Raw genomic sequence first — 13,888 nt, 5'->3', positions numbered from 1 at the left:
AATCAGCAAGGCCCTGGCTGCTTTTACCATTAATTTATTTATTTGAAGAACTTCCCTAGCTGATGGAAACCAACACATGCCAATGTTGTGTTGCATTTCGTTTCTCCCATCTTTGTACTCTGCAGATCTTCAGCTATGGCTATGGACCTTCTTCAAACCCAGCAAAACGGAGACCCAGTCATGGCAGTGTCTTCAGTTTCTATCTGTCAGGGAAAGAGACTGGATCCAAGACTGAAGTTGGGGATGAAGACTCCAATGATGTTGGGGAGATGGAGCTCCATCGTAGTTGTGTTTTGCCTACGCGCATATTCAGGCATCCAAGCACCCAAAGCCAAGCCAGCTATGGGTCTCATCCAGCTACTCCTAACTACATGCAGTCCAACAGATGGAATGCTGGAGATGATTGCAACGGGTTGGTCTCCTTGGTAGGACCTGGTGGAACGAGGTCCTTGAACGTGGAACCTCTTGCAGGAGAAGCCTTGTTGCTTCCTCCTGTTATGCAAAATCCCAAAATGAGCAACCAGGTGGGTTGAAAATATTGGCAATTATTTGCTCTTTCAAGAAAGCGGGCTATGCTTCATAGGCTGTTCATGATGCAAGTGTAGTTATACATCAGAATTGTATACATGGTTGTATATTAGATAGGGATGTTTTCTGAAGGACCCCAAAATAGGGAGCACAGGCTAATTGTCCTTTGGGACAACACAGCCTAATATTTTCATAAAAGGAGGTAGTTTCTGTGTGAGTATATCAACTATACTTCGTAGCATACAAGTAGTCCTCAACTTATGATAAATTGAGCCCAAAATTTCTGTTGCAAACCAAGTCAGTTGTTAAGTGAGTTTTGCTCCATTTTACAACCTTACTTGTCACCATTGTTCAGTGAATCTCAGCAGCTGTTAAGTTAGTAACATGGTTGTTAAGTGAATCTGGCTTCCCCATTGACTTTGTTTGTCAGAAGGTCACAAAAGGGGATCATCATGTGACCCCGGGACACTGCGACTGTCAAAAATATGAACCAGTTGCCATGCCTCTGGATTTTGATCACGTGACCATGGGGATGCTGCAATAGTCATAAGTGTGAAAACTGGCCATGAGTCACTTTTTTCAGTGCTGTTGTAACTTCAAATGGTCACTAAAAAAATGGTCGTAAGTCAAGGACTACCTCTATATTATAATCATTTGACTGAGTGAGTGAGTGAATTGGGTAAGTGAATAATGCTGAGTCATTTTCAACTTTTACGGACCACACTGATAGGCAGATTTTCTCTACGATTATAATGAATTATATTTGTTTAATGTATTTATTTATAGGCTGCATCTTTAAGCAAGCAGTTTCTACAATTCATAAGACATACTTGAAAAAAGCTAGTCACTGTGTGAACCTCACTGAAGTGGTATAACTATTTCTCTTGTTAATTTCAGAGGTGTTATAATTATTTTAGTCTGAATATCGGAGGGAGTCTGTTAGCACTTTTATGACTAACAAATGAACTGTAGGTACTTTCTTTATATGCATAATTTGACTAATTTAGGACTAAAGTTGAGGGGAATTGGGAGGGAAGGAAAGAAGAAAAGCTGGTTGTGCAGATGTAGATTAAATATGAGACAGATTACAAACACCTATCAATTAACAACTGTAATACAGGGAGTCCTTGACATACGATTGTAATGGAGCTTGGACATTACAGTCATAAACAGGGTCAGTCATGTGATCAGCCTGAATTTATTATTTTTTTTGCAGCAGTTGTTAAGCAAATGCTATTGTCATGCAATGAATACTGTAGTAAAATGAATTCGACGGTCATTATTTGTTACCATTGCAAAACTTCTGCTTTTTATCAAAAATGTCATAAAATGCGGTCATGTGATCACAGGATGCTGGAAATTACTATAAACGCAGCCATGTTGCTGAGCACCCAAAGTCATCGGGGGTGGGGTGGGGTGGGTGACTGTCAGAACTTTGGAACCAGGTTCATAACTTTCTTTTTCCAGGTGAGTTATAACTTCAAGCAATGGACAACTACTAGCAATGTGGATATTTACAGTTTAAATCCTACTTCAGTCAAGTTGCTCTGTGCATCAGATGAGGGAAGCAGTAGCTCAAGAAAGCAGCTTGACTCCCTCTTCTTTGGGGCAGCCCCTGAGATATTGGAGTACTGCTATCATGTCCCCCCTCATCCTTTTCTTCATTAAACTAGAGCAGTGGTTCATAACCTTTTTGAACGAATTGCCCCCTTGAGCCAATGAGGAAATTGTCATCGCTCCCCTCCACCAATCACAACATACGAAATAATTCTTCAATTTATGCAAACACTTTTTTTGTTTTCTTTAAAATTGTCATCAGGACATATCGATGCAAATAATTTATTTCCAGTCTTTTTCCCATATGTCAACTGTGTGAAAAATTTTGGTGCCACCTGTCACATTTAATGATTGAATTACAAGTGAAATTTAAGACACAAAAAGAAATATAAAAAGGGCATAAGAACAAACCGCAATGCAGGAACTAAGAATTTCAAGATGAAAACTCTGAAACTAAATTAAGATTCGAGGAAAGTATATATAGTCACGCACACTGTAAAAAGGATTAAAAAGACACAAAGAAAATATAATATCGCACTGGAGTGCACGCTTAAAAATTACAATACAAAGAGACACACAAAATGTTTTACAGAGCACAACAAAAATTCGAAAACGAAGCTGAAAAGTCAAACTGGAACGTGAAATCCAATGCAAGCAAATACAACGATAAAAGCTCAGACAATTATTAACGAAAAAACAAACAGCAAAAATAAAAAAAGAACTTAAATGGCTGCCTTGGGCTTGGTGAGCTGATGCCAATTTCTTGATGTCTGGAACCATTTTTGTTAATCGCATTCTTAAATCACCGCACTCAGAGATCTTCAACATTACAGCTGACAATACAGCTGACGTCACAGGGGACAGCCACTCAGCATGCAATGTTTCGAAAGAAGTGCTCCCCCCTCCATCACTGCCCATTCTGGCCAATGGCGCGCCACTGTATGGGTAGAGGCTGCTGCTTAATGTGCATGAAGATAAGCGATGCATATTCACATATGTATGGCTTTCTGTACTGAAGCTAGCTGGAGGAACATTTGAAAACACAATTCAATCCACTAATAGTGAGCGATCTGATGTTTTTTTACGGCAGATATACAGCGATTCACTGTACAAAAAAGTCTCAAAAGTGTCCCCCAAACTTCTTGCTCCATTGCTCCCATATTGCCCCCTTTTCGTTCCTTCGCCCCCCCTGAAAAATGAAATTGCCTCCTGGGGGGGTGATATCACCCAGGTTAAGAACCACTGAACTAGATCAGGGGTAGTCCACCTTGGCTTTTTTATGACTCGTGGACTTCAACTCCCAGAATTCCTGAGCCAGCATGGCTCAGCTTGGAAACTCTCCCTTTCCCCTCAGCATGGCTGGCTCAGGAATTCTGGGAGTTGAAGTCCACAAGTCATAAAAGAGACAAGGTTGCCTACCTCTGAACTAGACATACCCAATGCTAGCAACTGTTCTTTGTATGTTTTAGCCTCCAGTCCCCTGATGATCTTTGTTGCTTTTCCCTGCATTCTTCTCTGCTCTCATACAGACTACCTGTATAGGACCTGTATAATATATTTCAGTTTTAAGAATCCTTTGACTTGCCTGATGTATAAATTGTCATATTTCTGTCCAAAGAGCAGGAATATTTATAGGTAAACCTACTGCATGTGTTTTTAAACAGATGTCTTTGTATGATGAAACTAACAAGATGGTCCAAGTTCATCGACTGTCAGTTGATTATTACAACCAGCCACTTCAGAGACAACGGGCAGCAAGTGTAGCCAGCATTATCACCAGCGCCATTGAAGGTACAAATTTTCTTTTGCAGAACTTTTGTTGCTAAACAAGGGGATGGTCTAGTGCAGGGGTAGGCAATCTTGGCTCTTTTATGACTCGTGGACTTCAACTCCCAGAATTCCTGAGCCAGCATGGCTCAGCTTGGAAACCTCTCCCTTTTCCCTCAGCGTGGCTGGCTCAGGAATTCTGGGAGTTGAAGTCCACGAGTCATAAAAGAGCCAAGGTTGCCTACCCCTGGACTAGGCCTAGGCCGCTTTGACTTGTGGACTTCAACTCCCAGAATTCCTGAGCCAGCATGGCTCAGCTTGGAAACCTCTCCCTTTCCCCTCAGCATGGCTGGCTCAGGAATTCTGGGAGTTGAAGTCCACCAATCATAAAAGAGCCAAGGTGGCCTACCCTGGCCTAGTGAGTCCTGCCCAATTTTACAACCTTTTTGAGATCATTGTTAGGTGAATTGTGTTGTTTTTTAAGTGAATCCAATTTCCCCCATGGACTTAGCTTTTCAGAACTGGCTGGGAAGATAATAAAGGGTGATCACATGACCCTGGGACAGTGCAACTGTCATAAGTACATGTCAGTTGCCAAGCACCCGAATTTTGATCATGGGTGCAAGGATCAGTCCTAAGTCACTTTTTTCATGGCTGCTGTATCTTTGAACTGTCACTAAATGAATAGCTGTCAAGGATTATTACAGTAGCAATTCCTTTCCAGTAGAAATTGTAGATTAGGAAAGTCTGTCATATTTATTTATGTATTTATTGTATTTATTACATTTTGATGCTACCCATCTCCCCTGTAAGGTGATTCTGGGCCACTGTATTTTTTTTATGGTCCGTTATTTTGAAATTTTTACAAATGCTTGCATCCCAACTTTCTGTTGTGTGGAATTTGCAGTCAAAAGTGTTTCTTAAAAAACATAAAGAGTAGTGATTGAAAAATAAAACACCTTTTCCTAACCATTCAAATTCCTACAATTTATTGAAGTAAAACATATTTTATCTAATGTCAGAATGTCATCAGAGACCATTGCATCTTTTTAGGGAATGAGCTGCAGAGAAATTTAAAGAAGGAAGATATTTTGTACATTCTCAACCAAAGTTAAAAGGATAGGCCATAAAAAAACTTAAATGAGTATGTCAATAACTACTTCTTCTTCTTCTTCTTCTTCTTCTTCTTCTTCTTCTTCTTCTTCTTCTTCTTCTTCTTCTTCTTCTTCTTCTTCTTCTTCTTCTTCTTCTTCTTCTTCTTCTTCTTCTTCTTCTTCTCCTTCTCCTCCTTCTTCCTTCTTCTTCTCCTTACCCTCCTCCTTCTCCTCTTTCTTTCCTTCCTTCCTCCTTTCCCTCCTCCCTCTCCCCCTCCCCCTCCTCCTTTTCTTTCTCCTCTCCCTCCCCCTTCTTCCCTTGTTTAGAGATGGAAGAATCAGATCGAAAATGGCCTCGCTTCTTGAATAAGTTAGCCCGCAAGTATCTTATCTGGAACTGTTGCCCTCTGTGGCAGAAAATAAAGAAGAAAGTGGGTGTGATTGTAATGGACCCCTTTACCGATCTCATCATCACACTTTGCATTGTGATGAACACTCTTTTTATGGCTTTGGACCACTACAAAATGACCCCCCAGTTTGAGCAAGCTCTTTCGAGTGGTAACATGGTAAGCAAATCCTGAAGCAGAAGAGAATCTACCCCTGTTTTACGTCCATAAAATGCTAAAACATTGGTTGATCCCTTTGGCTGGAGCAGAGGTTCTCAACCTTGGCAACTTTAAGGCTTGTGGACTTCAACTCCCAGAATTCCTCAGCCAGCTTTGCTTTGCTGTCTGAGGAATTCTGGGAGTTGAAGTCCACAAGTCTTAAAGTTGCCAAGGTTGAGAACCCCTGCTGGAATGTTAGGGGATCTCTATGGGTTTCTTTTTCTTCTTGATTTGAAACACAAAAGGAGATCTTTGGATCTTTGGCACGTGATATGCTGATTGCTGTTGCAACTTCTTTGCTAATTATTTTCGATAGTTTTAATTTACTGTCAGATGACCAACGTCGTAGTTCAAGATGGAAGGATGTGACTTGTTTAAAAATATTAAACCTGTTGCTATACAGGGAGTCCTCGACTTACAACCACAGTTGAGCCCAAAATTTCTGTTGCTGTGAGAAATTTGTTAAGTGAGTTTTTCCCCATTTCGCGACATTTCTTGCCACAGTTGTTAAGTGAATCACTGCAGTTCTTAAGTTACTCACACGGTTATTAAATGAATCTGGCTTCCCCATTGACTTTGCTTGTTAGAAGGTCGCAAAAGGAGATCACGTGACACTGGGATACAGCAAGAGTGATAAGTATGAGTCAGTTGCCAAGCATCTCAGTTTTGATCACATGATCATGGGGATGCTATAAAGGCTGTAAGTGTGAAAAATAGTCATGTTACTTTTTAAAGTGCCGTTGTAACTTTGAACAATCACTAAATGAACTGTTGTAAGTCAAGGAATACCTGTACTGATAAAAAGAGGAGAAGTCATTTGTTTAAACAAATAAAAGATCAAAGACGAACTCACATTAAGAGAATTTATGGGGTCCTAGTAGAATTGAACTCAGAAGCAGAGTTAGTCAAAGAATGTATGATTAAATGGGCACAAAACTTTGGTGAACCGTTTCTACTAGATACCTGGGAAACTATTTGGGTGAGGAACGTTAAGTTTACGCAAGCCCAAAATTTAAGGGAGAATTTTTATAAAATGTTTTATAGATGGCACCTTGATCCACAAAAAATGTCTCGTATGTATCCTGATCTACAGCCTAAATGTTGGAGATGCGGATGTTTGGATGCTACATACTATCATATCTGGTGGTCGTGTAAAAATATAAAAGTTTTTTGGATTAAGATATGGTGGAATATTCAAAGAATTTTTAGAAGGAGGGTAAAATTTACCCCACAACTGTTTTTATTAGGTATTGTTACTGATTGTGATACCAAAGATATCACATTGATGTTAAACTTAATTACAGCTGCAAGGTTGTTAGTAGCACAATGTTGGAAGAAGGAATCTTTGCCTACTTTGCAGGAGTGGCTTTTTAAAGTTTCTTATTTGGTGGAAATGGCAAAGATTTCGGCCTTCCTGAAGGATCAATCACAAGAGAAGTATGCTGTGGTATGGAGGAAATGGATAAACTTTATACAACATAAGATGGATATTAAAAAATATTATTTAGCTTTTTAATAATTTATATTAAAAAGCTAACTTTCTTGAAAAGCCAAATTTTTTTTATTTTATTTTTCTTCTTTCCTTTTTTTATTTCTTTTCTTTTTTTTGTACTTATCTTTCTTTATATATATTTTACTCTTAATTATTTTATAATTTGTTTAAGTAATGTATTTAGATTTGTTTACAGTTTTATAACTTATACTGAAAAGTTAATCTCTTTTTCATGTTTTTTATGCATTTCTCTTTTTTTCTGGTATTTATGTTTTTTTTTACATATATATTATTGTTAATCATTTTGTAATTTGTTTAAGTAATGTATCTAGACTTACTTATATTTTATATTTTTCTTAAGACTTTTTGAAGAAATTTTAATTAAGCCTATATCCAGCTCTGGGATAGTCGGGGGAGGGAGGGGGAGGGTTGGGGAGGGATGGGGAAAATTGTTTTGTTTTTGTTATTGTAAAATCTTAAAAATTTTCAATAAAAAAAGAGGAGAAGTCTTTGATTGTGTGGACTTGGTTGCCATCTTGATTTTTTTTTAACCTTCTTCTTGACTCTCCTCTTTGTTTGAATTGATAATAATAAAATAACCGATCAAGGATCACATGACTTTGACAAAGACTAAACTGAACATATGGAAGACTAAGAGAGAGTCAGTTCAGTTTAGTGGTGAAGGCCCAGGAAACTGGGAGTTCTAGTCCTGCCTTAGCTATGAAAGCCAACTGGATGGCTTTGGGCCAATCACCAGGAGGCTGTGAGTTCTAGTCTTACCTTAGCTATGAAAGCTGACTGCATGACTTTGGACCAATCACCAGGAGATGGTGAGTTCTAGTCCTGCCTTAGCTGTGAAAGCTGACTGGATGACTTTGGGCCAATCACCAGGAGGCTATGAATTCTAGTCCTGCCTTAGCTATGAAAGCCGATTGGATGACTTTGGGCCAATCACCAGGAGGCTGTGAATTCTAGTCCTGCTTTAACTATGAAAGCCGACTGGATGACTGTGGGCCAATCACCAGGAGACAATGAGTTCTAGTCCTGCCTTAGGCATGAAAGCCAGCTGGGTAATCCAGTCACTCCCTCCCTCAGCCAACCACCTCACAGATTTCTTGAAGTGGGAAAAAGAAGGAGTATTAGGTATTTTCACCATCTTGAGCTACTTATAAAGCAACGAAGGCAGGATTAAAAAAAAATCTAATAAAGAAATAAACATGAAATAGCCCTTACCTTCCTCAGGATTGACTCTGCTATTTTTTCTTTCTCTGAATCTGACAGATTTTCACAGCAATTTTCACAGCAGAAATGATCCTGAAAATCATTGCCATGGACCCTTACCATTATTTTCAGCAGCGCTCAAACATCTTTGACAGCGTGATTGTCCTGATCAGCATAGTTGAGCTCAGCACCTCCAGCGAGACCAAAGAGGACAGAAAAGGAAAAAAAGGCGGGAAAAAGGGCAGCTTTTCTGTGCTGCGAACCTTGAGGCTGGTAACTGTTTGTTCCATGGCTTCAGAACTACAGGTGGTCCTCGACTTACAACCACAACTGAGCCCAAAGTTTCTGTTGTTAAGTGAGACATTTGTTAAGTGAGGTTTGCCCCATTTGACGACCTTTCTTGCCTCAGTTGTTAAGTGAATCACTGCCGTTGTTAAATGAGTCACATAATTGTTAAGTGAATCTGGCTTCCCCATTGATTTTGCTCATCAGAAGATTGCAAAAGGGGATCACATGACCCCGGGGCACTGCAACCGTCATAAATATGAGTCAGTTGCCAAGCCTCTGAATTTTGATCACATGACCACGGGAGATGTTGTAAATGGTCATAAGTCACTTTTTTCAGTGCTATTATGACTTTGAACGGTCACTAAATGAATTATTGTAATTCGAGGACTATCAGTAAATGGACAATATTTTTCATTTATGGATTGCTGGCAGAGATGAGTTGAATGTTTAAGAAAGGAAGTCATGATTGTGGCTTTTTATCTCAACTTTTTTTGGCCTCTTGCTTCCTTTAGTTATCTTTGAACACAGTACTTGACATACTGTATTATTCTGTTATTGTTAAAATTGATTTGAAACTGATTTGATCTTTTCGTATTCAACAGATGAGAGTCTTCAAGCTGGCAAAGTCTTGGCCCACCTTAAACACCCTCATAAAAATCATCTTAAATTCAGTGGATGCTCTGGGCAACCTCACCCTGGTCCTGGCCATTATCGTCTTTATTTTTGCTGTATTTGGGATGCAACTGTTTGGGAACTATTATAAAATGTTTTGCAAGAAGTTAGATCCCACTTGCAAAGTACGCTGGCACATGGAAGATTTTTTCCATTCTTTTCTCATTATCTTCCGAATCTTGTGTGGCGAATGGATTGAGACCATGTGGCACTGCATGGTGGTAGCTGAGCAGTCGCTGTGCCTGCTGGTCTTCGTGCTGGTGATGGTGATTGGGAATTTAGTGGTGAGTTTCTCTGAGCTTCTTTCTTCTCTTTACAGTCTGTCTGTCTGTCTGTCTGTCTTTCTCTATCTCTCTGTTTTCTATATACTCTATTTTCAATGTCATTTTAACTTTAAACGGACACTAAAGGAAAGGTTGTAATTTAAAGACTACTTATACCAGGGTTAGGCCACCTTGGCTCTTTTATGACTCGTGGACTTCAGCTCCCAGAATTCCTGAGCCAGCATGGCTCAGCTTGGAGACCTCTTTCTTTCCCCTCAGCATGGCTGGCTCAGGAATTCTGGGAGTTGAAGTCCACCAGTCATAAAAGAGCCAAAGTTGCCTACCTTTGACTAGGCTTAGGCCGCTTTATGACTCATGGACTTCAACTTCCAGAATTCCTGAGCCAGCATGGCTCAGCTTGGAAACTCTCCCTTTCCCCTCAGCATGGCTGGCTCAGGAATTCTGGGAGTTGAAGTCCCTGAGTCATAAAAGAGCCAAGGTGGCCTACCCCTGGCCTATATCTATGAAATTATCAGGATATTTTTTTTTATCCAAATATTCTTTCCTCTTGTAAATGACCTCTGTCTCCCCATTCGTATTCCAAATGATAATAATGATATAATCTGTTATATTACCTGTAAGCAAATCTAATAATAATTTGCATCTGTTATTAACCTTTTGCTTTCTCCTTCCTCTGAGGTTCTCAATCTGTTCATTGCCCTTCTGCTGAATTCCTTCAGTACCGATAACCTCACTCAGCTCCCAGAAGAGGACAGGGAGACCAACAACTTGAAGATTGCCTTTGCTAGGATCCACAGAGGACTTCATGTTGCAAAACAAGCTGTATTGACCATTTTCTTCCGAGTTTTGGGGTGGAAGAGGAAAGCAGCCACCAAGAAAGTAAAATGTGACTTGGAGAAAAATGAGGTAGAATTGAGAAGCAACGTCCATAATTCCAAAGATGGTCACAGCAGCCCCTGGGCAAGTGAGAAGAGCAACCAAGATGACTTTATCTCCAATCCCAGCGTGCTTATCTGTGTTCCGATTGCTCACGTGGAAACTGATAGCGACATCTCAGAAGATCTGGGCTCGGTCATGGAGACAGAGTGTACAAAGCAGGTTAGGAGCTAGATTCAGGTCATCTCAGCATATCACAAAGTCAAGTTGGGTCAGTAGAAGATCAGCAGGACGTTCCTAGGTTGAAACTATATCTCTGAAGAAGACAGTGGCTAGCCCTGTGATGGGTCCATGAAAACACCAGGATTGAACTTGATTCCAAGAAGTTATTGTGTATTAGTTATTTCCCTTAGAGGTGTGTTTCTCAACCTTGGGAGCTCTAAGATGTCTGAACTTCAACTCCCAGAATTCCCCAGCCAGAAAGTTGTATGGGGAATTCTGGGAGTTGAAGTCCAAACATCTTAATGTTGCGAAAGTTGAAAAACAGTGCCTTAGAGAGGATCAGTACTGGTTCATCAAGATCTCCTGGTTTTGTTGCTTACCTAGAAACCAAATTTTTGTCAGAAATTGCAAATCTGGCAAAAGGGTTAAAATATATACTATTTCCCTGCACCTTCTCTTTCTATGAGAAGATCTACTTAAGTCTGTAGGCAGAAATGCTGATAAATAAATACTAGGAAGATGCATATGATATTTTGTATCATCCTTTAATCATTTTGTAGGCCTCTCAGGGTGACTATAATTAGTGAGATGGATGGCATATAAATTTAATAAATAAAAATTCTTCTTTCTTGGATAAACAGCAGCAACATATCTGCTGGAGTGTCCAGAAAAGTAAAAACACAGCCACAACCATGGGATCAAAGCTTCAACTCCTTTTCGTGGATTTTTTTGTGGAAACATCCCTGGACAGGAGGTTTAGGTGCGAGGATTTTTGTTGGAAAATGGTACAGGTGGTCCTCAACTTACAGCTGCAGTTGAGACCTCAAAATTTCTATTGCTAAGCAAGACAGTTAAATGAGTTTTGCCCCACTTTATGACCTTTCTTGACACAGTGGTTAAATGGTTAGTGACACGGTTGTTAAATGAATCTGGCTTCCCCATTGACTTTTTTTTTAATTGAAAATTTTTAAGTTTTACAAAACAATTCCCTTCCCCAAACCCCCCCAACCCTCCCCTCCCCTCCCCCGGCCTTCCCAGAGCTGAATACAGGCTTAATTAAAAATTTTTCAAAACATCTTAAGGCAAATATAACTCATAAACAAATCTGAATACATTAATTAAACAAGTTGTAAGATAGTTAACAGTAATATGTAAGAAGAAAATACAAAAAAAAAGAAAAAAAGAAACTTCTCTTAAAAATAATAATAAAAGAAAAAAAATATTTTTTAAAAAAAATCATTGAACACATTATAAAATACTCTAAACATTTTCTAGTGTCATACTTATATTATTATCCATCATTCTTTATAAACTTCCTCAAAAACACAAATATAAACATTACTTAAACCATTAAAATTCCCTTATGCATATTTAAAGCGAAATGTTCCTTTAAATACTCCTTAAATATCTTAACATACAATATAAAATCTAATCTCTCCCTCTTTCCTTATCCTAAAACACAAAAATAAACATATACACATTCATTATACCATTAAAACAAAATACTCTTTTGAATGCTCCTTAAATTGCTTCTTAATACTCCTTAGATATCTTAACATACAATATAAAATCTAATCTCTCCCTCTTTCCTTATCCTAAAACACAAAAATAGACATATACACTTTCATTATACCATTAAAACAAAATACTCTTTTGAATACTCCTTAAATTGCTAAACTTAAACTTCTTATCTAAAATTTTCATTCGATCTCCATAATCTTCTCTCCTCTTTACCAATAACCAATTCCATCCACAATAAACTGTAATCTATCAATAACCTAAAAACAATCTATACATTCTTTATCAATTTCTCTTATCCATAAACCTCAAGAGAAGTGCTTGGAAATCCGCTCTTAAAGGTTACCCCAAAAAGTTTGTAAATCTTGCTTCTCCTGCAGACTCAGAAACCAATACTTGTGAGGCTTCCTTAACTTCCTTCTTCTGTTGCTCCTTTTCTTTACTTTTATATGTTGCACGAGTTGTCCTCTGCTCCTTCATCTCAACTTGTTGAGGCCCCTCAAACTGAGATTTCCCATTTTTCATAAACATAGGCTCTTCAGACTGCAATTCTACCTTCTTCTCTTCCAAAGCTTTAAACGTAGTAGATGGCGATGAACATAACCCCAGGACCGAAGTATTAAACTCTTTTGCTTTAAGAACAGTATTAAGTCTATAATGTGTCCCCAGGTAATTCACCACCATTTCAGTCGGAACATCCCATCTGAACAACATTTGCCTCTTTTTAAGTTCATCTGCTAAAAAAGCAAACTCCTTTCTTCTACTTAAAATTTTAGATGGGATCTCCTTTAAAATTATAACATCTTGTGAAGCAATTTGAAACCTCTTGTTATAAAAAGCTTGTATAATTTCATTGCGCAGGGATCTTTTCCCAAAATAGATTACCACATCTCTTGGCAAATTTTTTTGCTTTGCCACCACAGAGTTAACTCTAAATGTTTTTTCAATTTCAGTAAGTATTTCCTCTTTTTCTCTATTCAAAATCACAGCAAAGTCATTTGCAACCATCTCTCTCACATCTCCTTGCAGAGTCTCTCTCAAGCCTCTAATTCTTAAGGCATGTTCCATTTGTCTATATTGAAGCATAAGAATCTCATCTTGAAAATTTTCCATCTCTTTTTCCATGCCTTCAAATTTTCCCTCCATTACTTCCACTTTATCTGTTACCTCTTCTACACGAAAATTCAGCTTTTCAAGAACAGAGGCAACTCCTTTTAAAGCCAAAACTATATCTTGCCTCAAAATCCTGTTATTTTCCATTAAAATCTCTTTCATTTCTCCCCTAATTTGAGCTATAGCATTTCCCATTATATCTTGCAAATCCTTCACTGTTATTAACTGTGCCAAAGAAGAGGATGAAGCAATTGATTTAGATTGTTGCGCTGATGATATCACCGAAGAAGAAACCACCTTAGGAGCTGCAGGAATTACTGGACGCTTTGGAGCCATCTTAAAAAATCTTTACTCCTTCTTAAAAATTACCCCAAAAAAAAGAAGGGAAAGAAAAGTTAAACAAAAGAAAAAGAGAGATTAACTCCAAAAAATCAAAAAATCCTTCAAAAGGAGATCATTATAATAAAAAAAAGTTAAGAAAAAGAAAGAAAAGGGAAAGAGAAAAAAAGAAAAATAATTAAATAAAAAATCCATTCCATTTTTAAAAGTACAAAAAACAAAACAAAACAAAAGAATCCTTCAAAGAATAAAAAGAGTTAAACAGGAAAAATAATCCTCCTAAAATCCAAACCCAACATCAAAAAAATCATT

At 38.3% G+C, this 13,888-nt stretch overlaps 1 protein-coding gene across 1 annotated transcript in view; it reads left to right on the top strand.

Moving 5' to 3' along the window:
- Positions 1-13,888, top strand: part of LOC120299490 (sodium channel protein type 5 subunit alpha-like) — a 96,194-nt gene that overhangs the window by 42,286 nt on the left and 40,020 nt on the right. Inside the window, exons 14-18 of the mRNA XM_039324341.1 lie at positions 3,828-3,876; positions 5,274-5,512; positions 8,325-8,537; positions 9,155-9,508; positions 10,187-10,606. Of these exons, the coding sequence (XP_039180275.1) occupies positions 3,828-3,876; positions 5,274-5,512; positions 8,325-8,537; positions 9,155-9,508; positions 10,187-10,606 (1,275 nt within the window). The remainder of the gene's footprint in view (positions 1-3,827; positions 3,877-5,273; positions 5,513-8,324; positions 8,538-9,154; positions 9,509-10,186; positions 10,607-13,888) is intronic.

The sequence above is a fragment of the Crotalus tigris genome, unplaced genomic scaffold (genome assembly GCF_016545835.1).
Source record: "Crotalus tigris isolate CLP2741 ecotype Arizona unplaced genomic scaffold, ASM1654583v1 scf7180000024297.1652928, whole genome shotgun sequence".
Taxonomy (NCBI): domain Eukaryota; kingdom Metazoa; phylum Chordata; class Lepidosauria; order Squamata; family Viperidae; genus Crotalus; species Crotalus tigris.
Note: the sequence above shows the minus strand (reverse complement) of the source record. Positions and strands in the feature narration are given on the sequence as shown.